This window comes from Microcaecilia unicolor, unplaced genomic scaffold (assembly GCF_901765095.1).
Source record: "Microcaecilia unicolor unplaced genomic scaffold, aMicUni1.1, whole genome shotgun sequence".
In the NCBI taxonomy this organism is placed as follows: Eukaryota; Metazoa; Chordata; class Amphibia; order Gymnophiona; family Siphonopidae; genus Microcaecilia; species Microcaecilia unicolor.
In genome coordinates this window covers 107,265-131,138 of record NW_021963162.1, presented here as the reverse complement: position 1 = coordinate 131,138, position 23,874 = coordinate 107,265, and the positions used below count along the sequence as shown (strand labels likewise).

The window sequence follows — 23,874 nt, the reverse complement described above, 5'->3', positions numbered from 1 at the left end:
ACCATACTTCCCCCCTCTGACATCACTTCCTGTTTCCAGATTGGTGGGATGGAGCAAAGGAAAGGCTCTGGGGCTAGCTACAGGCCTATTGCTGCCACTGGTGAAAAAGATATAATTTAAGGTAAAGTGTAGAGAGGGAGGAGGAGGGAGAGAGAGACATACACAAAGACACTGGAGCAAGGGTGGGAGGAGGGGATTGAGAGAAAAGGAGGAGAAATGCAGGGGCTCCTGAAGCAGTGATGGCAGCAGCATTTTGGCACCTTTTATCTAGCACATTCCGAGCTAGTGGTTCATTAGCTCACTTGTTAATCCAGCTCTGCTCAATATAACTTACCTTTAAATAAAATTTGGAAATGCAAATAAATCTAAAATCCACACTGCCACATACCGCTGCGGTATAAAAGAAAAGCTTGAAGAAGCCCGGAAGCAGAGGGTATAACAGATGGAAAAATAAATTCGAGATACAAACATGTTGAAAGTACAAAAGAAAATCCAGACTACCTTAGAAAATATATCTTTCTCCATGTGATAGCTGGGATCCTTTAGTAAGCTACAGTCCACAGAGGTTTGGAATGAAAGGTCCACCCTGCAGAATGTGCACAGCTATGTCAGAACGGCTCTTGGAGCTGTTTTAATGAATAGGCCTGTATGGGAATGTCATTCCTGGTATAAAAGTCTGTACAGGATGGGCTGGGAGCCCAGGATATGCCAATGGTGGGGTGTGGATATGAGGATAAAATCCTGGAGGTAGCGCAGCATGGGACGGTTGCTGAACAGGACCGGAAATCACCAACTGCAGCAAACTGCCAGAAATAAGATAAGATAGTGTTTACTCAAAAAAGCAACGAGCACATTTTTTTTTTGGGGGGGGGGGGGGGGGGGGGGTTAATTTCAGAAATAGCTCAAATGACAACTGACATAGAATACACCAATTATTATTCACCTCAGTACGACCCCCTTTAACAGAAACATAAGTAATAACAGCAAAGGATTCACTAGACAGGCCAGCCTGTCTTTAGTACTATCATAGGTCCTACTTTTTATCTTTGGTCTCCTTCCTCTATCACTTATTACTAAGGTCCCTTTGTATCCGTCAAGCATGCTTATGTTCTGTCATTGTTGAAAACCTGCCCGACAGGGATGCGCTGTAGCATGCCTTAAATTCAATGTGCTAAATCAACACACATTAAAAAGTTTTGCATTATAAACATTTTTATTACCATTAATGCATGAAACAAACCAAAAGCTGTCTGAAAATGACTCAAAAACAAACCAAAAATATTTTCCCGTGCACATTCCTACTGCTCAAAGACCCTATCAGGGAAGGTCAGTACCGCAAGCGGTAGACGATTCAGTAATATGATGGACCAGGTTCACATCTTTGGAAAACAACCTTCCCTTTGTTTTTAAGCTCCTTATTGCATGATTAAACATTACTCAGACCTGCTAGACATGAATGTTTCTATCATAGCTCCACTTTCCCTCTTTCAGCATAAACAGTAATTCTATAAAGAGCAGCATTTTAGAAAAGATATTATATACGGTCTGTGCCAGAACCGGTGGTAGGAAGCGGGGCTGGTGGTTGGGAGGCAGGGATAGTGCTGGGCAGACTTATACGGTCTGTGCCCTGAAAAGGACAGGTACAAATCAAGGTACGGTATACACAAAAAGTAGCACATATGAGTTTATCTTGTTGGGCAGACTGGATGGACCATGCAGGTCTTTTTCTGCTGTCATCTACTATGTTACTATGTTACTCAGGAATATGGACATTCAAGTCTGTATGTGACATATGGACAGTATATCAAATTGACAAACTTATTTTAAAACAAGATCTGCCAACATACAGCCTGTTCTAAAATAGATATGAAATGGGCCTCCAAGTGCTAGAGTCTAGTAAGGTCCTCTTGCAATTCTGAATAAATTTGTGTCATCAGCAAATTTAATTACCTCATTCTTGTCTCTAGATCATCTATAAATATGTTTAAAAAACAGCGGTCCCAGCACAGACCCTTGGGAAACCCCATTATCTTCCCTTCTCCATTGAGAATACTTACCATTTAACCCTACTCTCCGTTTTCTACCTTTTAACTAGTCAAGCATGAACATCCAAACTATGAACAGGGCAAAACAAGGGACACTGACATCCCAGTGGTAGTAGAGCAGCATCCATATTATAAAATGGCCATAATCAATATCCATGTGAAGGAGTAGCTTAAATAAGCACCACAGTGTGTCATAAGAACATAAAAGTTACCATACTAGGTCAGGCCGAAAGTACATCAAGGCCAGTATCCTGTTTGTAACAGTGGCCAATCCAGGTCACAAGTACCTGGCAAGATCCTAAAACAGTAAAACATCCTATGGACTTTTCTTTTAGAAATTATCCAAATCTATTTGAAACCCTGCTGTTCTTACCACATTCTCTGGCAAGAAATTCCAGAGTATAATTACACACTGAATGAAGAAATATTTTCTCCAGTTTGTTTTAAATTCACTACTTAGTAGCTTTATGTCCCCTAGTCCTAGTATTTTTGGAGAGTAAACAAGTGATTCAGGTCTATCTATTCCACTCCACTTATTTTACAGACCTCTATCTTATCTCCCCTCAGCCAAGCTAAAGAGGCCACTTTATCCTTTCCTCTTAGGGAAGCCATCCAATCCCCTTTACATTTTTATCACCCTTCTCTACTTCTGCTATATCTTTTTTGAGATGTGGCTACCAGAATTGCACACTGTATTCAAGGTGCAGTCACACCATGGAGAGATACGAAGACATTATAACATTCTTATTTTTGTTTTCCATTCCTATCCTAATAGTTCCTAACATTCTATTTGCTTTCTTAGCCGCCGCTGCATACTGAGCAGGGGGGGTTCAATCTATTATCATTGATGACACCTAGATCCTTTTCCTGATTCATGACTCCTAATATGCAACCTTGTATCATGTAGCTATAGTTTGGATTCCTCTTTCCCACATGCATCACTTTGTACTTGCTCATATTGAATGTCATCTGCCATTTGGATGCCCAGTCCCCCAGTTCAGTAAGGTCCTCTTGCAATTCTGAATAAATTTGTGTCATCAGCAAATTTAATTACCTCATTCTTGTCTCTAGATCATCTATAAATATGTTAAAAAGCAGCGGTCCCAGCACAGACCCCTGGGAAACCCCATTATCTTCCCTTCTCCATTGAGAATACTGACCATTTAACCCTACTCTCCGTTTTCTACATTTTAACTAGTTTTTTTTTTTTTTAAATCTATAATAGGATATTACCTACTATCCCATGACTTTCTAATTTCCTCAGGAGTCTTTCATGAGGTACTTTGTCCAATGCCTTTTGAAAAACCAGACACACAATCAACTGGATCACCTTTAGCCACATGTTTATTCACCCCTTTCAAAGAAATGTAGTAGATTGGTGAGGCAAGATTTCCCTTGACTAAATCCATGTTGACTTTCAGGCTCATTTTCAAAAGAGAAGGACGCCCATCTTTCGACACAAATCGAAAGATGGATGTCCTTTTCCCAGGGTCGTCCAAATCGGTATAATCGAAAGACGATTTTGGACGTGTCCAACTGCTTTCCGTCACAGGGACGGCCAAAATTCAAGGGGGCCTATCAGAGGTGTAGCGAAGGCGGGACTTGGCCATGCCTAACACATGGACATCCTCGACCCATAATGAAAAAAAAAAAAAAGGGCGTCCTTGACAAGCACTTGGACGACTTTACCTGGTTCTGTTTTTCTTAGGTGCCTGAAATGACCAGATGACCTCCCCTTACTCCCCCAGTGGTCACTAACCCCTCCCACCCTCAAAAAAATATCTTAAAAATTATTTTTTGCCAGCCTCAGATATCATACTCAGGTCCATCACAGCAGTATGTAGGTCCCTGGAGAAGTTTTAGTGGGTACAGTGCACTTCAGGCAGGTGTACCCAATCCCATCCCCCTCCCTACCTGTTACGTTTGTGGAGGAAACAGCGAGCCCTCCAAAACCCACCAGAAATCCATTGTACCCACATCTAGGTGCCCCCCTTCACCTATAAGGGCTATGGTAGTGGTGTACAGTTGTGGGTAGTGGGTTTTAGGGGGGCTATGGGGGGCTCAGCAGACAAGGTAAGGGAGCTATGTACCTGGGAGCAATTTCTGAAGTCCACTGCAGTGCCCCCTAGGGTGCCCGGTTAGTGTCCTGGCATGCCAGGGGGACCAGTGCACTACAAATGCTGGCTCTTCCCAAGACCAAAGGGCTTGCATTTGGTCGTTTCTGAGATGGGTGTCCTCGGTTTTCATTATCGCCGAAAATCAGAAACGACCAAGTCTAAGGACGACCAAAATTTCAAGATTTGGGCATCCCTGACCGTATTATCGAAACAAAAGATGGACGTCCATCTTGTTTCGATAATACGGGTTTCCCCGCCCCTCCATCAGGACGTTTTGCGAGGACGTCCTCAGCAAAACTTGGGCATCCCTTTCGATTATGCCCCTCCACATCTCATTAATCCATGCTTTTGTATATGATCTGTAATTTTGTCCTTTATAAGTCTCTACCATTTTGCCTGGCACTGACATCAGGCTCACCAGTTTACTTCCTGGATCACCTCTGCAACCCTTTTTGAAAATTAGTATTACATTGGCCACTCTCCAATCTTAACGGTACCTTGCTTGATTTTAAATTACATATTGCCAACAATAGCTCTACACGTTCATTTTTCAATTCTATCAGTTCTCTGGCATGTGACGAAATGCTGGGCATTAAGTACAAATTCTATCACAGGACCTGGCACCCAGATGCTGATATAAAATACTAGTGCAAGTTGGCATTTGCATGCCAACATTTAGACATGCCCACTTATACCATGTCTATGGCAGGGTAAATATGTGCACCTAAATACTGCATTTTGGTACATAAAGGACATTATTCGATGATGTCTGCATAATTGTGAGAGACATCCATGCCCCACCCATATAAATGCCCTGTTGCATTTGTGCGCTATGGGAATCAGTGCTAAGATTACAGAATATACCGCTTAGTGCCCAACAATCCCTTATGTACAAATCGTAAGATTCTCATACGTAAGTGCTAGTATTCTATAGTCTGAACCAGGGGCATAGCTAGGTGGGGCCATAGCAGCATGGGCCCCCACAGATTTAGAACTGGCCCCCTCTACTTTCGACCCCTTCCTCCTGCCGCCGACCCTCCCCTGCCGCCGCCAGGTGCCTTTGCTGGCGGAGTCTCCAACACCCGCCAACCGAAGTCCTCTTCAGCGCCGGTCTCCAGCGTGTTCGCTGATCTGTTTTTGTGAGTCCTGACGTCCTGCACGTAGGAAAGTGCAGGACGTCAGGAGCCCAAGACTCACAGAAACAGATCAGCGAACGCGCCGGAGACCGGTGCTGAAGAGGACTTCGGTTGGCGGGGGTTGGAGACTCCGCCAGCAAAGGCACCTGGCAGCAGCGGGGGGGGGGGGGGGGGGGGGGGGGGAGGGGGGGGCGCTAAAATTTGCCCCCTCACCTCGGGCTCTGGACCCCCCTCCCACCGAGGTCTGGCTACGCTCTGGTCTGAACACACGAATAGTGTGTACATTTAAGTCTCTCCAGGAAAAGCTTATGGCACAGGTCATACACTATTTTGGTGCACCTCCTTTCAGCTGTATCCACCCGATCAATATTCTTTTGTAGATGCAGTGGCCAGAACTGGACACTCTACTCAAGGTGTGGGTTCTCACCAGATATTTGTAGAGAGGTAATATTACTTCTTCTTAGTGAACTTCTTTCCATATACCCAAAAACACTCTTAAGCCTTTCCAACTGATCTGCAACACTGAGTGGCTACCTGAGGACAGCAGAGCGGAAAGTGCTGAGAGTTAGGCTACTTTGAGGGGACAGGAATCAGCTTAAAATTTTCCCTTTTGCTATATTTTATAAAATATGAAAAATGTTTTTGAAAGGGGAAAAAAAGGAGTAGGGTTCTGTTGCTTAAATTTAAAAAACTAGTGTTAAGAAGTTATATATTGCAAGTTTGTTAAGTTCTGACTTACCTGGGCTTACTAACTTTGGTTTGGTTGCAACAAACAAGAAAAAATGTTTTTAACTATTCAACCACAAGCAATATCTGGTTAACCTAACCTCCTATAGCCTGGGTCAGAGACACTAAAAGAGATCACTTATTAAAGAATATGCCACTACCTGTTTCAGATAAATCATCCATATAAGGTGAATGAAGAATAAAAACACTTATGAAATAAAAAGATTTAAAAAAAGTAAATACCAATACATAATAAATGATAAACAAGAGGGGAAAGCATGCAGTGCATGGCTCATAGAATTCTTTACAACCACTCTGCATGTGTGTGCTCACAAGCAGAGAATATCATGGGGGCGGGGACTCGTGGTAACAGAAAAAAAATTGGCACATTTACCATAGGAGCAAAACTTTTTACCACCCCGCAGGAACAGTAAAAATCCTTGAGCCTGCAGAAAAAAAAATCCACGATCATCGCTCCCACGGATCCGGCCTATGTGTCTCTCCCCTCCCCCCGTATCTCTACCTCATGGAGCCGCCAACAGCAATCCCTACAGGCCTGCTCCAGGGCCTTCCCTCTGCCAGATGCCACCTTCTGATGCAACTTCTTGTTTCACGATCCCCTTGGGGCCCCCCACCAAGAGGATGAGGGTTAGGATTAGGGTCAGAGTTAGGATTAAGTCCCAAGAAGGGACCTTTTGCAGGGCCTGCTTTACCACGTGGTTAAATTCTGGAGTAAAAAAAAACCCAGGGCCGCTAGACACCCCCGGTGGGCAGGAATGAAAAAGTCCATCACCTAACCAGGAAGATGGAAGTAGAGAAAACTGAATTCTACCAGTGACATCACCAGCATAAGCAGAAGTGCTCCCTGGAACAATCCAATTCAGCAGGTGGTAGCACAGTCAGCATGATCCTACCTGCTGAATTGGACTGTTCCAGGGAGCACTTCTGCTTATGCTGGTGATGTCACTGGCAGAATTCAGTTTTCTCTACCTCCACCTGCTGGTAGGAAGAGATAAAACCTATTTTTGCAAAACGGTGGAGTTGACGCTAAGAAAAATGTATTAATATTTGCCATTTCATGAATGTCACAGATTGGTGGTTTTGGGATGGTGAAGTGGTGGTATTTACTTAGGGATTAGCCAGCTGAATTAAGTATTTAAAAAAATAAATAAAAAACAAAACTTGGGAGTGTGCGGTGAGAGACATATGCTCACACTCATTCAGTACTCCAGCTGCACGCCTAGTCAAGCCTGCCACAATATGATAGGTCTTGCACATATATCTCATTCCATCCACGAAGCATACCTAACACAACACTACGTACTAATGATGCCTGCACATACATGTACCTACATCACACTAAAGATATGCATTTTTGGTTTGTGTACTAAATAATGTACACTAAAATGAAAGAACACGCATTTAGTGTTACTGCATGCTAAAATTAAATAAAACTGAACAGAACATAAAATGAGTCAAGAAAAAAAAAATTCTCCTCCCAGTACCATAATATATGGGATTCTTACTTGTTATGTGGAAGTCTAGAGCACACTGTTCTCAAATTCTCTGAAATGAAAATAGAGAGGGAAAAAAGTTGGATTTAAAAAAAAAAACAGCAAAAAGTATTATCAGCTCATATATACAATTGATACATTTCACTCAAAAGAAATGTAATGCCAATTAAAAAGATGACAAATTCTGGCAACAGAAGCTCTCTCTTAACAGAGCAGGTACAGGCCAGGAAGCAGCAATGCAAGCCTCTCCATCTCCTCATGCCATTTCACTCAGCTTTTGTATCCACGTGCCAGTCCCGATCCTTTACTGCAAGCTTCTCGTGAAACTTTAGCACTGAAGGTCTATGCAACTTCTTTTTCACAACTGGTCCTTTTCCATAAACTTACAGATACCCTGTCCAATAAAGGAAAGGTTAGAGAGTTTATCCCCCTAGGTAGCAGCTGACAGAGACCTAACATCTGTATAGTCACAAGGACATATGGTGTGCATCCTCAGTCTGGCAGTTCCCTTGATGCTACTACAATTACTGAGGTATCTGTTTAAATAGAAAGCTGGCACTGCACCAAAGCTGGGTCAGCAGAGAGAAGAGTGTAACCAGACATCTGTCATATGGAGCATGATAGAGACAAGGAGAGGAAAGACAAGAAGCAAAAAGAAACAGAAGAGGGGACGGGGAGACAAACCAGAAGAATTGTGGAAAAAGAAAGGCTGCACAGGGAAGATCAGAAAGAAAGCTGGAAAGGGACTCAGGATGATTCTAGAGCAGTGGTTCCCAAACCTGGTCCTGGAGGCACCCCAGCCAGTCAGATTTTCAGAATACCCACAATTAATATTCATGTGATAGATTTGCATGCAGTGGCGGCAGTGCATGCAAATCTCTCTCATTAATATTCATTATGGGTATCCTGAAAATCTGACCGGTTGGGGGGCCTCCAGGACCAGGTTTGGGAACCACTGCTCTAGAGGGAAATACAGAGGAGGAAGGCAGCAGGATCTTGTAGAAACACAAAAGGAAGCACAACAGAAAACAGAGAAAGGCCAAGAAAAGAACAGAGCAAGGAGGGAGATTGAGGCGGGAGATTGAGGCTGAGAAGTAGTAAAGGGGTAGGTAGGTGCTGCTTCTGTTGCCAGCAGGGTGAGAGAGGGCTATGAGAGCAGCTGCTTGTATCGGGGGAGGGGGGGAGATACAGGTGGCTTTGTTGTACTAGGGATGAGTTGGTACATCACTCACCCTCTCTAGTGCATCAACTAGCAGTGTCAACCCTATGCCTTTGTTTTCAAAGGGAAACAACCCTATGCCTTTGTTTTCATAGGATAGAATACAACTGACCCTGGGATATTTCAAGACAAACTGGGTCTCATCCCTCTTTACCATGTGCAATAAGTATCTGAATAAAAAACTCTGCCAAACGTTACAGAGGCAATTTCCAGAATGACTGTGGGCCTACAAGTCCAGAGAGACATTAGCTCTGCAAGCCCATGGTCAAAAGGGAAACTCATGAAATAAGAGGGAGGAAGGTCTCTGCAATAGTGAAGACAGCAGAAAAGTAGCAATGACAACCAAGGGAAGGATCGAAGACAAATGAGGAGTTCAAATCAATTTGGTTCAAGGTTTATTAGAGAATCATCAAAAATATCCAGCATGCAAATGGCCAGCATACGGCAGTCCCTAATGCAGGCAACAAGCCAAAACTCGGCCGTGTCAGGTCAGTTTGCATTCTGGATATTTTTGATGATTGTTTAATAAGCCTTGAACCAAATTGATTTGAACTCCTTGGCTGTCTATTCTCCCCTTGGTCGTCATATTACAGGGAGCAGGATTCCATGTCGGCACAAACATTTACACCTGCTCTGAAGCAGATGCAGATAAACCAGCAAAAGGTATAAGCAGAGATTTTAAAAGCAAAGCCCTACATGTCCTATATCTCTGGAGAGTGCCTACTGCTGAATGGGAGCAGACAATCTTCAAAGGGGGTTATCCACAGGTAAACTGCCCCATTTACCGCAAAATCCCTTTGATAATTACTTTCTCTATGTTTAAAAACTAAATCGACTATACAAAGTCATACGGTAGAACTTCTTGCCCCAAAGTTCTATTAAATGGGTGCTTACATAATCATTGTACAAGTGTTAACATATTTTTAGAATGATGGTACATAACATGCATAAATGACAAAACTCTGCCTAAGCACTATTCTGTAAATATATGTATATCTTACACAGGGTGTATTCGATTGATGGGCCTACACACAGGTGGAGTCTATAAGGAGAATGAGCGGAACTCATAGTATTCTATACCAGACAGTGAGAGGCAAGCGATTACTCCAGCTCTATGGTCAGCCAGCAGCAGGGTGCAGACTATGCACAAACAAACCCTGCCTTTTATTTCTCAGTATAGTAAGGAGTCCTGTCAATGTAACATCTTAATCGCACAGAGCGTAACTCACTAGCAGAGTCCTTGCAGAGATCAGACTGCATAGCACAAGCAATTAAAAATGTAATATAGTTATCTCTCCTCCCACTTCAAATAGTCATTTTGCCACTGGAATAAGACACAAGGAAGCTGATGTAATAAGGTGTGGGAGGCTTTACACACACATTTGTGAACTACCATATATGCCCTTTTGCGCAAGAACTGTGGGCAAAGACACGCGCCGACTTCAGCAAACAGCTCATTTAAATCTGAAGTCAATGAAGATATGAACTATTAAACCCTGATGCAAAGAAGTGCGCAAAAGACCTGAAGGCTGAGCAGAGGGTTTTCTAACCACAGGCCTTTAATGCCAAGTCTGAAGAGAAATAAAGTTATTCTTCTGCATCAGTGAGGATTTTATGCCAATTACTTCTCTTTACTGCCAGCATGAATACAATTTTTTTTTCTGCTTAGGGGCAGGAGGTAAGTAGCTGAGAGGAAGGACCGCAAATATGAACAGTAAAGCACTGGACTGCAAACATTGAAATGATAAGTCAGAAATAGAACAACATTCTCACAGATAAATACAAACAAGGTTTTTTCTGATACAGCTACACTGACAATTGTTGGACATTCCTCAGAGAACACAGTTTTATTCCTCCTTCACTTTTATGAACATAATTGATTGTTTAGAATTGAAGTATATGTGAGCATATGCTCCATTTGAATGTTGACGCCCAACGCAGGCATCCTTGCCGAAACACAGCCGTGTCAAAGTCTCATTCTTTCTGCCGTCTTATCTTGGACCCTGCGATATTCTTTAATCTGAACGGACTCCACTCTTGTTTGACATTCAAATGATGCCATAAAATAATATGTATGCACAGAATAATTACGCTTGGTAGAACAACCACACTAGGTGGAGGAAAAACAAGGAGTAGGGTGAAGAGCTGGCACTCCAAAAACCACAAGGGAAACATATCAGTCCAATTAAATGGTGTTTATTGAAGGTACATTAAAAAAATTCAACTCAGCAGCTGTGTTTCAGCACTCTGGGCGCCTGCCTCAGGAGTCTATAAATTACATATAAATAAACCTAGCTATTTATGTCTTTTTTTTAAACATAATATGGTCTATTTCAGCTTTTAGCAGTTTATGTATTATGTTTGTTCTTTTTATGCTCCAGTGTATAAACCTTTTGATCTCAATTTTTACTTGTTTACGTGTTATTAGTGCTTTTTTATGTAATTTATATTTATATCCTAAATATATAAAAAAGGGAAGTTCAAACTGTATGTCAAAATACTAACCAATCAAACAAATTGTTTGAACCTATAACCACTGTATAGTGAATTAGTTGAGGATTTGCTGTCGGGCGACAGACTATAAGAAACGGAAGCCCTAACCCAATGGATTGTTTAGTTCCAGGGTGAGCCATGAAAGAAGTTATGAAGCCGACCAGGAAGATAGCTGTTGGATTATTATTCCTTTATGAATTGCTTTGAAGACAACTACAGTTTGACCTTTGTGATAGTTGTGAAGACAGCAATTTGAACAGCCTTCTTAAACAGTCTTTTGAACGGCTTTGTGCACATCTGCAGATAAGTCTTGTTTTTTCCTTTTTGCTATAAATGTGGGGAAGCAGTCCTGTCTGTGGATGGGGGATTTTAGAGAATTTTTGTAGAGGCAGTAGGCGATTTGGCAGGTTTTTTCTCATTTTCTATTTTTTTGAGATTGACTGAAAAAAAGGTTTTGTGTTTTTTTTTTTTTTTTGAATCACATGATTTTCTCCCGTTCATGGAGTTTTTGCAGTTGATTCTTTTTTCCTTTTTCAGGATTGATAAGGACCAAAGATATTACCCAGCTTCCCTTATAGTAGTGGATTTTTTAGTACATTTGGTAGTTATCCCTACTGGGAGTTTTGAGGTTCCTTTTGTTAAAAATTAATTATACTAAACTCTGTACGGAGATTAGCAGAACAGTGTGTTTAATTCACTATACGGTGGTTATAGTTTCAAACAATTTTTTGACTGGTTCGTATTTATATATAATTTATAGACTCCTGAGGTAGGCACCCAGAGCACTGAAACACAGCTGTTGTGTCGAGTCTTTTTGATGTACCTTCAATAAACACCATTTAATTGGACTGATACGTTTCCCTTGTGGTTTTTGGAAGAGCCAACTCTTCATCCTACTCCTTGGTTTGCTGCGCACCAGAATAATTATGCTAACATTATGTGCAGAGTAATAACACATTCTGGCAGAAGTCAAATGCCATCCTAATTTTTTGTACACAGAATAAAGGCAGCTGCTAGCACACATTTGTGTGCACGTTTCTGGCGTGCTCTCCCATATTTGCACACTACCTGGTTGCAGCATTGGGGTGCAAACTTGTTTTACACGTGTGATTGGAAGCATGACTTAACACACAGTTTGCGACATTGGCCTCAAGAGATTTGTTTGCTCTGCTGCTACTAATGAGAAGTCAGTGTTAGGGGCACTGCTGCTGTCTGTCAAAAGTGACCATCTTTACTCACCTCTACTGCAAAGCAAAGCACCTGAAGCCATGGCCACCTGCAGCGCCTGGGCCAGCCTGTCCAAAGACAGCTCCATCTCTTGTGCTACATTCAAGGGATTCAGTTCTTCAGACAGTCTATTGATCTCCTCAACCAAAGAAACCACATGATCAAAGAGCACCAGCCCCAAGCGTCCAAACAGGTTCTTCTCTGTCAAATGCACCTGCAGCAGTATCAGCACCTGTAGCACACTCAGGTGTAATTTGGAGTACAGAGTGTGGCAGTCGTTGTCCACGCCCAGAGCATTTTCCTTACCCATCTTAGTGCCCGTGGCTCCGTTGGCGAGGGAGCTCTTCTTTCTCCTTTTGTAGGCCAAGGGAGCTTTTACACACCAGCGGATCAATCCTGTAATTGAAGTCAGTTCGAGGAAGCCAATGGGGAGATTGGCGGTGATGGGTGTATTTAAAAAGATGATAAGAATTAGCCTAGGGTCCTCAAAGATCCAGGAGACTACAGTTTCAAGGAGGTCATTTGGAGGGATGAGGTCATCTGCAAACAAGAAAGAGATCACTGCATTTTAGTAAAGACATCAAACCTTGTATCATATCAGGGGTAGTTTTACAATGGAGGAGTTTTACAGTGGAGGAGTGGCCTAGTGGTTAGGGTGGTGGACATTGGTCCCGGGGAACTGAGTTCTATTCCCACTTCAGGCACAGGCAGCTCCTTGTGACTCTGGGCAAGTCACTTAACCCTCCATTGCCCCATGTAAGGCGCATTGAGCCTGCCATGAGTGGGAAAGCGCGGGGTACAAATGTAACAAAAAATTAAAAAAAATAAAAATGTCATTTCTGTGGATAAAGTGTGTTTTACACATAAACATAGCTTTTATACAACAGTCCTGATATATGCATAACTGTACAGACACACTGTCAGATGCACCTGCAGCAGTGTCTGTACAAACGAACCTTATTCTACCACAACATTACTATATTTGTTCATACCGGAATTGGCGAACGCCTTTATGGTACTGTGTAAGCCACATGGAGCCTGCAAATAGGTGGGAAAATGTGGGATATAAACGCAGTGGCGTTCCGAGGGGCGCTGACACCCAGGGCGGATCGCCGATGTGCCCCCCCCCCCCTGCAGCGCGACCCCCCCACCCTGGCGAAGGGACACCCCCCCCCCCGGGGGCCCGCCGCTGGGGGGGGGGGGGGGTGCCACGCACCGGTCAGCGTTGTTGGTTTCCATGCTCCCTCTGCCCCGGAACAGGTTACTTCCTGTTCCGGGGCAGAGGGAGCATGGAAACCAACAACGCTGACCGGCGCGCGCGCGGTACCCCCCCCCCCCCCCCCCCCTTGGTACGCAAGGTACGCAACTGTATAAATGTAACAAATAAAATAAATAAATAACCGTGTGCATATAGCCTCTACATATAAGTACATATACTGGGAAAGACCAAAGGTCCATCAAGCCCAGCATCCTGTTTCCAACAGTGGCCAAGCCAGATCACAAATACCTGGCAAGATCTCAAAAAAGTACAGAACATTTTATACTGCTTATCCCAGAAATAGTGGATTTGCCCCAAGTTCATTTAATAACAGTCTATGGACTTTTCCTTTAGGAAGCCGTCCAAACCTTTTTTAAACTCTGCTAAGCTAACCGCCTATACCACATTCTCTGGCAACGAATTCCAGAGTTTAATTACACGTTGAGTGAAGAAAAAGTTTCTCAGATTAATTTTAAATTTACTACATTGTAGCTTCATCACATGCCCCCTAGTCCTAGTATTTTTGGAAAGCGTGAACAGACGCTTCACATCTACCCGTTCAACTCCACTCATTATTTTATAGACCTCTATCATATCTCCCCTCAGCCGCCTTTTCTCCAAGCTGAAGAGCCCCAGTCCGCTTTAGCCTTTCCTCATAGGGAAGTTGTCCCATCCCCTTTATCATTTTCGTCGCCCTTCTCTGCACCTTTTCTAATTCCACTATATCTTTTTTGAGTTACTGCGACCAGAATTGAACACAATATTCGAGGTGCGGTCACACCACGGAGCACTAGCATAAGATTATCTGAATGGTATGGTGGCATTTCCAGGTATGGGAAGAGGTCAGTATTTCAATATCAATATATTTCTTAGATCCCACTTATACCTTGGATAGTTCAATACGGGATACAATCAAAGAACTAGGCAGAGATGTTTAAATACTTCTGTGGCATTAATATACAGGAGGTGAGTTATTTTACGCTTTTGAGACCACTTCTTTGTGTAATTCTTCTTACATTGGTCCAACAAAATCTAAACAAGATCCAGTTTTCACCTGACCAATATAGCTGACAGAACTGATGACAGTTAACTAGTACACCAGCTCAAAAGTGCTGGGAGCAATCTATTATTATTATTATCAACATTTGTATAGCGCTACCAGACTCACGAAGCGCTGAACACCTGACACAGAGAGACAGTACCTGCTCGATAGAGCTTACAATCTAAAAAAATCTAGAGTTCTTACTGATTAAATTTATCCCAGGAAGGATTTCACATAGGTGGATTCTGAACTCCACAGATCCTTCCCCTCACACCACACACTCTCATTTACATTTTCAGAGCAGAGACTGTTGAACACTTGTAAGGAGGGGCGCAAGCGCTCAGCTACACTCCCGAGAGATCATATGGTGCTGTGACAGATGCAAGATGTACAAGCCCTCAAATACACTCTCAGAAAAGAGAGATAATAGAACACAGTAGATTACAAACTCTCAGCTACACACCTCTGAGGCGGGTTCATAAAACACAGAGTGGTGTAAAGCTGTAAGCTACACATGCTTCCTCGGGTATACCGCATGGAGATCATAGAACTAGAAGGGATACAGACTCGTCTTAGCAACATTCACCTGAGGAGAGATCATAAAGTGCTGTGACAGCTGTAATGAATTGACAGCAGAAGCGGGAGCTGGTGCTGAATATCTGCTTTAACATATGGATGGATCCAGGAAGCAGGCTACAGTAATCTTCCACGAGGGTTCTCGCCAAGCGCACACAATACACAGCAGGCGTCCTCTGCAGAGAGATCAGAACAGTTAAGTGTTAATCTAATGCACAGTGTATTACGTGTTTGTCTAGCAATGTATTTATTCTGTCACTTATAAAACTCACCTTTCTATAATTATGCTGAAAGTGAGGAACACAGAAATAATATAAAGCACAAATTGTAAGTAAATAGTCTAAGTCACAAATCTGATATACTGAAAAAAAACAAACAAACAAACACATTCCACACCAGGCACTGCTTCAAAGATAGTGATGCACTGCTTTGCCAAGATGGCACCATGACTGGCTGTGCGTGAAACTGCTCTCTGAGTTTTTACATACCTGAGCTGCTGGAAGCACTACAAGTAAGAGGAAGGGAAAAAAGCCATTTTTCTTTGTTGCAAGGGTTCTGAAGAGGGGGCCATAGAACATCTGATCCCCTGCACAGCTAGTGCCACAAATGGGGAGGGGATTGAAGCGTCCCTGAGCCCTGGAAACCCTCTCACCACAGCCACATCCAGAAGATGAATCAGTAGATTGCGAGAGAGTCACTGAGGCAGAGGCAGCTGAAAGCCAAGAAATTGATCAGCAGGGAGCTCTGGTGTGGAGAGGACAGAGAGACAGGTGGAAGCTCTAAGGATTGCAACTGCAAGACAAGTTGGTACTCAGTTTTTGTAGCAGCTTTGGTCCCTGCTTCCCAAGGTGGTGTCTAAGCCTAGTGGCTAATGCTCCAAGATTCCTGGGCCTAAACGAATGGTGCTGGAGGATATTTGGGAAAGTATTAAGAGGACTGAAGTTAATCTGTGATAGTAGTCAATACTTGAATTTACCAAATATTCCACAGCTAAGCTGGGAGATCAGGAGAACAGGTTGGATATGGTTGAGAAGCAAGTTGGAAATTGTTTCCCTGTAGGCTGGTAATATTGATGAAGCTGGCACTACTTTTATTAAAGATAGTCTATGGTTACAGCTTAAATTGAGAACATTAGAAAATATGGATCGTACTAGGAATGTAAGACTTCTGAACTTCCCAGTGTAGATATTTGGCACCAGGTGAGCCACGATGGATGTATTTGAGACTGGTAAGCTTGAAGATATTGTTGTCTTATGTGCCAGGAGGGAGACGGAAGAAGGGGCCATGGATTCTATACTTTTGGTAGATAGCCTGGACCTTTCTGCCTTTCTGGAAACAGACATAATAGAGCTCCTACAACCACACTGATAATTGTTTTGGGGATCAAAAATCAAACGTTTATCTAATTCTAAGTAATACTAAGATGTGTCCCTCTGTGATCAGAGAGTTATGTTGCTCTCTGATGTGGCTAAAGACAAGCAAACTTTAAAGAAGACATTTTCACTGTCAGCTGCTAGATCCACCTTTTTCTCCCAGTTTCCTGTGTAAGGGGCCCTTTTACTAAGGTGTCTATGTGCATACAACGCACGTCGAATTGGAACTACCGCCCAGCTACTGCATGCCCTGGGTGGTAATTCCATTTTTGACACGCATCCAAAACACGCAATAGAAATTTTCTACCGCATGGCGCTTACCCAGCAGTAATCAGCAGTGTAAGTGAACTGATGATTACAGCCCAGTTAACGCGTGAGACCTTACTGCTGTTAATAGGTGGTGGTAAGGTCTCAGGCTGAAAATGGACGCACACTGGTTTTAATTTTGCCGCATGTCCATTTTTGGCCACAAATAAAAAAAAAAGGCCTTTAGGCAGGCGCACTGAAAAATGGACCTATGCATATTTAAAACATGCGCCTACACCAGCACAGGCCATTTCTCGGCGCACCTTAGTAAAAGGGCCACTAAGTGTGAAATCCAGTATCAAGGGAACAAAATATCTTTCTTCATCCAATACAATGTCTTTCTAGAACAGGGGTGGGCAACCTCGGTCCTTGACGGCTACAACCTAATTGGGGTTTCATGATTTCCAAGATGAACATGTATGAGATCTATTTTCATACAATGAAGGCAGTGCACGCAAAGAGATCTCATGTATATTCATATTTCAAGTCCTTTTATTATTTTTTGTCATCTTTTGTTTATTAACATTTATAAAAGTCAGTGGAACTGCTTGAATATTAGTGACATCAAGATTCATTTATAGGCCACAATTTAAAGACTATTAGACTAAAAGATTTTATAGGACTCTCTATGTGCGATGATGGGATGGTCGGTGGCTCTCTGTTGAGGGTTCCTGATTCTGAGCACACATCACACTTTATGACAAAGGTTTGTTTGTTTTTCTTGTTACATTTGTACCCCGCGCTTTCCCACTCATAGCAGGTTCAATGCGGCTTACATATTATATACAGGTACTTATTTGTACCTGGGGCAATTTGTCTTTGTTTGTTTTTTTAATTTTTAATGCATTTACAAAATTAATTCAAGTACACATCTTGAAAAAGATGACTAATTGTCATGATAAATTCTAATTCAATTAAATCTGTCAAACTATTCAACCACATGACTCATCTATAGTCCACAATTAAGGAGGCAATTCACAATTTTAAGGAAATAGTAAAGAAAAACTTTACCAATAAGGATTAGAAGGTTGAAAAAGAGATTCCAGGGTTACTAATGCTAATTACGGAGTAGAAGTAATTACAATTCTTGGTTGTGATACAGGTGATTCAGCTATCTTAGATTCTAAAAAGAAACTTAATTGTTTAGGATCAAAAAATACATACGTAAATTTGAGTTTAGCTTTAGTACACATTTACAGGGAAAGTTTAACCAAAATAAAGCACCCAGCTGTAAAATGTTTGGACGCAATTTACTTTTTAACATTTTTATTGGTGACTCAGCGACAATACAGTACAGTAGCCGTCAAAGCTATAATAAATGGTACAACCAGTAATAAACAACTTGCAATACTACATGAACAGCAGTCATCACATTTTTCTTTAACTCCTATATTGTCTAATATCTTATCCCCCTTTTATAACCAAACCCTTTGTTCTCCTGTATGACCCACCCCCTTCTCCCCCCACCCCTTAAACCCCCAACTCCATGCGGCTCTCATCTCTTCAGTAGTGAAATTGGAATCCCCGTTCCGCTAACCAAGTCCCTTAGCTAACTTTGTTGTGTCTAGGTTCAAGCGATTCAAAATGGAGCTACGGGCCCTTGTAGTAAGAAGCTCTCAGCTCCATTAATAGAAGTGCATGCCATCTGTTACGCCATTGCCAATACGACAGTGCTTCCGGTTGTACCCAGTTGACTAGGATGCACTTCTTCCCCACTACACATGCTTTGTAAATTAATAGATTATGACTGATAGTACCAGCCCCCCTCAGCAAATCAACCCCCAAAAGGGCTGTCTCCGGTGTTAATGTCACGGTTCGACACAAAATACCCCCCAAATATGCCTCTATTTGTGACCAATAATCATAGATCACCGCATAGGCCCACATTGCATGATAGTAAGTATGAGGGGAGTCTCCACATTTGCCACAAGTAGCTGAATCCGCTCTGCCCATTTTAAACAATCTCGACAATGAGGTATACACCCTATAAATACTTCTACCTTGGCATTCCCGCAATTCAGCACTGCCAATCCAATCTGTTATTTATCTCAATCTACCTAGCAGTGAGCCTGTAGTGATCTGTTTCTGTATGTCTGCCGTCCATCTCTCTACCAGTTTCCCCAGATTCTTTATTCACCAACTTTGTAGCAACCTTTTGTGCAACACCGAGATGGAGGCCGGATCTGTAGTTGACATTTCATAGAGTTTGCTAACTTTGGAGGGCACATCAACTTCCAATATCTGTGTAGGCAAAGTGGCAATGTAGTGAGAAACTTGTTTGAAAGCATATATATCTGCCCACTCAATAGAGGTCAGATTCAAGGACTCCAGTGGCTTAAGGCGCCCTGTCTGGTCTACAAAATCATCTACCATAGTAAGTCCTTTATCACCCCAGCTTCGAATACGCTTGTTCTCTATTCCTGGTTGAAAGGTTCCATTGCCCCTAATGGGCAAGAGCCTGCTAATGTGTGCATCAAAGGACCAGAGCTTTGCTAGTTTCCCCCCAAATCGTCCGCAATGGTCTCTAACTAGATTACTCCTATGAATATGTACGGGCAGATCCAAGGCTGCTGCCTGTAATACATAGTTTAAATGCAGGGGACTCATCCAGTCTTCTTCCATCTGCAGTGGGGTATAACGAGATGACCCCTGCAGCCAGTCTCCCAGATGTCGTAGTAAACAGGCTCTGTTATACCTCCAGAGGTTCAGTATACCTATCCCCCCTCTGTTCCACCCCTCCAGCATTCCCATCATACTAATCTGTGGCCTTTTCTTATTCCACATAAATTTTGATAAGCAGTTTATTCCAGTCACCTTTGGTGAGGCTTAGCGGCAAAGTCTGAAAACAATAAAGCCACTTAGGGAATATGATCATGTTAAACAGTGATATTCTACCCAACAGCGACACTGGTAGCTCTGCCCATCTTTCCAGCCATAACTTAGTGCTAGAGATCAGCTTGTCAATATTCAGTTTATACAGCCTCCTCGGATCTCCTGGCAGTTGTATACCTAGGTACCTAAATGTATCTCTCGTTACTTTTAATAGGCAATTGATCTGAGACCACTCTACATCTGGAATATGCAGGGTCTGAACTTCAGATTTATCTAGATTAAATGTTTGGACGCAATTTAAAAAACTCTTGTCGTTTCCTTTGGGTTGCCTTAGAGACGGCTGGAAACATTCTAACTTTACAATTCAAAAAAGTTTGTTCTCTGTGAAGAAAAAATTGCTTCAAAATCCAGTCTCTATCGGGCTGTAATATAAAGGTCACTATCAATGTTGCTGTTGTCAAACCCACTCTATCATTTTCAAGTGTTTGAGTTAAATTCATGTCCAAAGTCTCTGTTGGCACTTCCATTCCTACTTCTTGCACTAAATCTTTTTTTGTAAAAGGTAGCAAATAGTAGATTTTTGATATAGGAGGATATGCCTGTTCTGGAATCTTCAGAATTTCAGTTAAATATTTTTTAAAAAGTTATAAGAGGAGCGATTGAAACCTGCTTAGGAAAATGTATTAATCTCAATGTATTTGAACGTTGTTGATTTTCCAGGATTTCAATCTTATTCTGAAGATATATATTTTCTTTTATCAAATTAACTTGAATTTGCTGGCAATTTTGTATTACTTTAGAAGTGTTTCCAATCTCTTTATCCAATGTGGTAATCTTTTCTTCTATCACAGGTATTTCCTCCTATAGAGTTTTAGATTGTTGACTTAAGGAAATAAACTTTTGTGAGAAGGAAGTTTCCAGGCCCACTAAAGCCTCTCAAATGGCTTCTAAAGTTATTGTATTGGGTTTTTTAGGCAGAAAGGACTTACTTAATAAGCCAAGCTCAGATAGAGTCTTTCAACAGCTGTCTGGCTGTTGTCACGTTGTAACACTCGAAATGGCATCCGCGCCCGGAGACCCCGTTGCTTATTGGAGACTAGGGGTTTCCTGGTCCCTTCTCGGTGTGTCCGCCAGCATAGGGGGAGGATTCCGTAGTTTGGGGCTAAATGATAGCTCTGCTTCTGGCTGGGAGCGTAGCAGACCTCTCCCCACACTTTCCAGCAGCGAAGACAATCCCGACGCTGCCCACAGAACAAAGAAGCAGTCCAATGCCCCCACCACGGGCGAGACTGGCACTGCGGAGCTAGCGCGTTATCTGCCTCTCCTCTTAGGCATATGGATTAAGTAAAAGACTTTAATTCACCAAAATGGTAGAGGTAAGTTAGGAGCGACTTCTCTCCGCTCTCTTCAAGCCGCCATCTTCCCCCCCCCCCCCCCCCGTTTTTTTTTTTTAAGTGTTACATATATTGAGATTGGGGTTTAAAAGTTCCCCCCCCCCCCCTTTCTTTTCTTTTTAATGCATATTCATTGGGGAAATCCTGAAAACCCAACTGGGTTGTGGCCGAGGACTGAGGATGCCCACCTTTGATCTAGAATAATCAAAGTTAGTGATGTGAGCACCAGTGGGAATTTATTTTTAAGAGTATTATTTTGCCATGAGCATTACAGGTTCGGACTCCCTTCTCGCATATAAACTTACCTGCAGCCAAGTAGCAGCACACTCCAACACAGGGACTCTACAGACGGCCACAGCCATGGAGACAAGCTTCCCTAACAGAGTTATCCTGCTGTCATCAGCTTTGTTGCCTTGTGGGCTGAATATGGTGGAGAACATAACCTGACGCACAGAGTCCTTGCTTTGCTCCTGGAAGTAGTTACACATGATCTCAAGAAGCTGAAGTTCCTGCAGAGAGTTCAACCTCTGCCAAAAAACATAAGTCAGCAATATTAGTACAGACATTATGATTATCTAAAAAACTAGCCCTTTTCCTGATGAACTCTTGGAGCTTTTGTTCTATAATTTTGGATCTGTTAGGACAAGATATAAGAATCACAAAGTAAGACAAAAAATATATATAAACACATGAAAAAACATACAAGTCAGTTTACATACATATGTGCATGCACACATCTTTTAGACAAGGTTTTGATTTCCAGCAACCTTTGAGAGAGGAAACGTAGTCCGGAAAAAAATACCAAACAAAACAATGCTTTATGCACTAAAGTTTGATTTTTGCCTGAACTTCAACATTTAACTCTTTAAGATAAACGTTCCTTATGCCCCAACCAAGACAATTCATTTGACAAACTAAAGGGAAGGCATGAAGCAAATCTGGATGACATCTGTGATGAGATAAACGTTACATTACCAGTTCACTTTACAATGTCCAGCAGGTAGTCACTAGGAAAGGCTTACCAACCCTGCCCAAACTTACTTTGGGTTGGCAGTTACGCTCTTTGGGAACTTGTAATATAAACTCCTCCAGCAGGTCAGTGCAACCCTTATCCCCAACCGAAAGTGAAGCATTCTGGAGCTGACTGCTCAAATAGATATCCAGATGATAAAGCACTTCCTTAGCAGCGCTAAGTGCATCCCGCCGCAGCAGCGAATGGCGAATATCACTCATTCTTCTCCTATGATAAAACAAAAACAATACAGCATAAAATTTCACATCACTAGTTGCCCTACATCCTTATTACAAAGATCTGTTCCCATAGTATTAATCTATCATTATAAAAATCCCAAAAGGTATAACATACTCCTGAGCATCAAAATCAGTACTTTCTACATATATTCCTTCCTTCTTAAACATGGATGCAACATGGTGCTCTGAAGTTCCTAAATACTGTTAGTCACCAAAAAAGTCATGCCATTTATGATTTATCTCCTACCTACTGTATAGATGAATTTGTTTTCTCAAAACATGCTATGCTCTTTGGGAGCAATTCATTACTTGGGGCCTCCATTTAGGCACCACAAGGCCATGCAGTGAGTGACTATTCCAAAACCAAACCTAACTACTTAGGTTCTGTTATAGAATACTAGCATAACCTGGTATCATCACACCTAACATTAGGCACCAGTGTGGACACCTAAATGCAGCAGGGATATCAGTAACTTATAAAATTCTGTAAGTAACACATGTAAGTGAGAGTCCTGCCTATGTTCCATCCCATCTATACCTCCTTTGCAAACCCCTACTCTAGGTTATGCAGGTATTCGCAGAATAGCACTTAGGCGCCCAACTGCTATTTTTGAAGTGCACACCTGTGTATTAAGCACTAGTATTTTAAACATTTACACAGGTAAATGTGACTACCTCGATTACTGCTGTTAATAAGCCTGTGGCATGCCTCTTCTTCCAACCGGACTTTCAGAGGATCTGTGTCAAACTCAGAGAAATCAAGTCACGTGCATTTGACTGCCCTAACACGCTCAACACCTCTCTTCAAACGCGACCAGGGACAGGACTGGACTCCTCTCCTGCGTTCTGTCATCCATCCATCTACTACTACTTAACATTTCTAGAGCGCTACTAGGGTTACGCAGCGCTGTACAATTTAACAGAGAGAGACAGTCCCTGCTCAAAGAGCTTACAATCTCTCTCTTCCACTCTCCCCTGTGCAGCACGTCTCCCTCTTACCTCTCTGTCCACGGTAAACTCCTATCCCTTAGTGACACTGTCAAGTTCCCTCTCCCTCTCCAGTCCTACCTTCAAACTCGCGCCTGAAGCCGCCCGCAGCTGACCCCACACTTTTCTTCTTCCGGCGTCACGCTCCCGCCTCCTCTGACACGTCCCTCCCTCCCTGTCGGAAACAGGAAGAAGGGCGGGACGCCGGAAAAGGGAAAAGGTGCATCGAGGGGGCGAGACGCAGGAACAGCAGGACCAAGGAGGTTTAATAGAAAGGAGTGGAAATGAGCCTATCTAATCCACTGTAAGCAAGGAAGCCAATTTGGTTAATCTCTGTTTCCACTCCCCCCGCGCAGTCGTCATTGCCATACACTCAAA

The 23,874-nt window shown here is 42.5% G+C and overlaps 1 protein-coding gene across 3 annotated transcripts; it reads right to left on the bottom strand.

The window, feature by feature from the left end:
• Window positions 1-277: 277 nt before the first annotated feature.
• On the bottom strand, window positions 278-23,634 carry LOC115459026 (uncharacterized protein C7orf26-like). 3 transcript variants are annotated; one of them, XM_030188887.1, is made up of 7 exons: window positions 23,578-23,634; window positions 22,300-22,498; window positions 21,564-21,785; window positions 15,364-15,529; window positions 12,490-13,017; window positions 7,551-7,590; window positions 278-803 (listed from the first exon to the last, which is right to left on the bottom strand). In XM_030188887.1, exons 2-7 carry the CDS (start codon window positions 22,489-22,491, stop codon window positions 632-634), a joined length of 1,320 nt encoding a protein of 439 aa, XP_030044747.1. In that variant the 5' UTR covers window positions 22,492-22,498; window positions 23,578-23,634; the 3' UTR covers window positions 278-631. The 3 variants fall into 3 exon arrangements, with proteins under 3 accessions (XP_030044747.1, XP_030044748.1, XP_030044749.1); XM_030188888.1 differs by having other exon boundaries at window positions 23,509-23,585; XM_030188889.1 differs by lacking the exon at window positions 23,578-23,634 and adding an exon at window positions 23,185-23,335.
• Between the last annotated feature and the right edge of the window lie 240 nt (window positions 23,635-23,874).

Bases quoted from the DNA above. Each gene is read 5' to 3' on its own strand.
- LOC115459026 (XM_030188887.1), bottom strand. From the start codon at position 22,491: ATGAGTGATATTCGCCATTCGCTGCTGCGGCGGGATGCACTTAGCGCT. The intron at 15,530-21,563 runs GTAAGTTTATAT...ATCTCTCTGCAG, and splicing joins GTGCTGCTACTTGGCTGCAG to AGGACGCCTGCTGTGTATTG. The intron at 7,591-12,489 runs GTGAGTAAAGAT...TTTTCATTTCAG, and splicing joins TGCTTTGCTTTGCAGTAGAG to AGAATTTGAGAACAGTGTGC.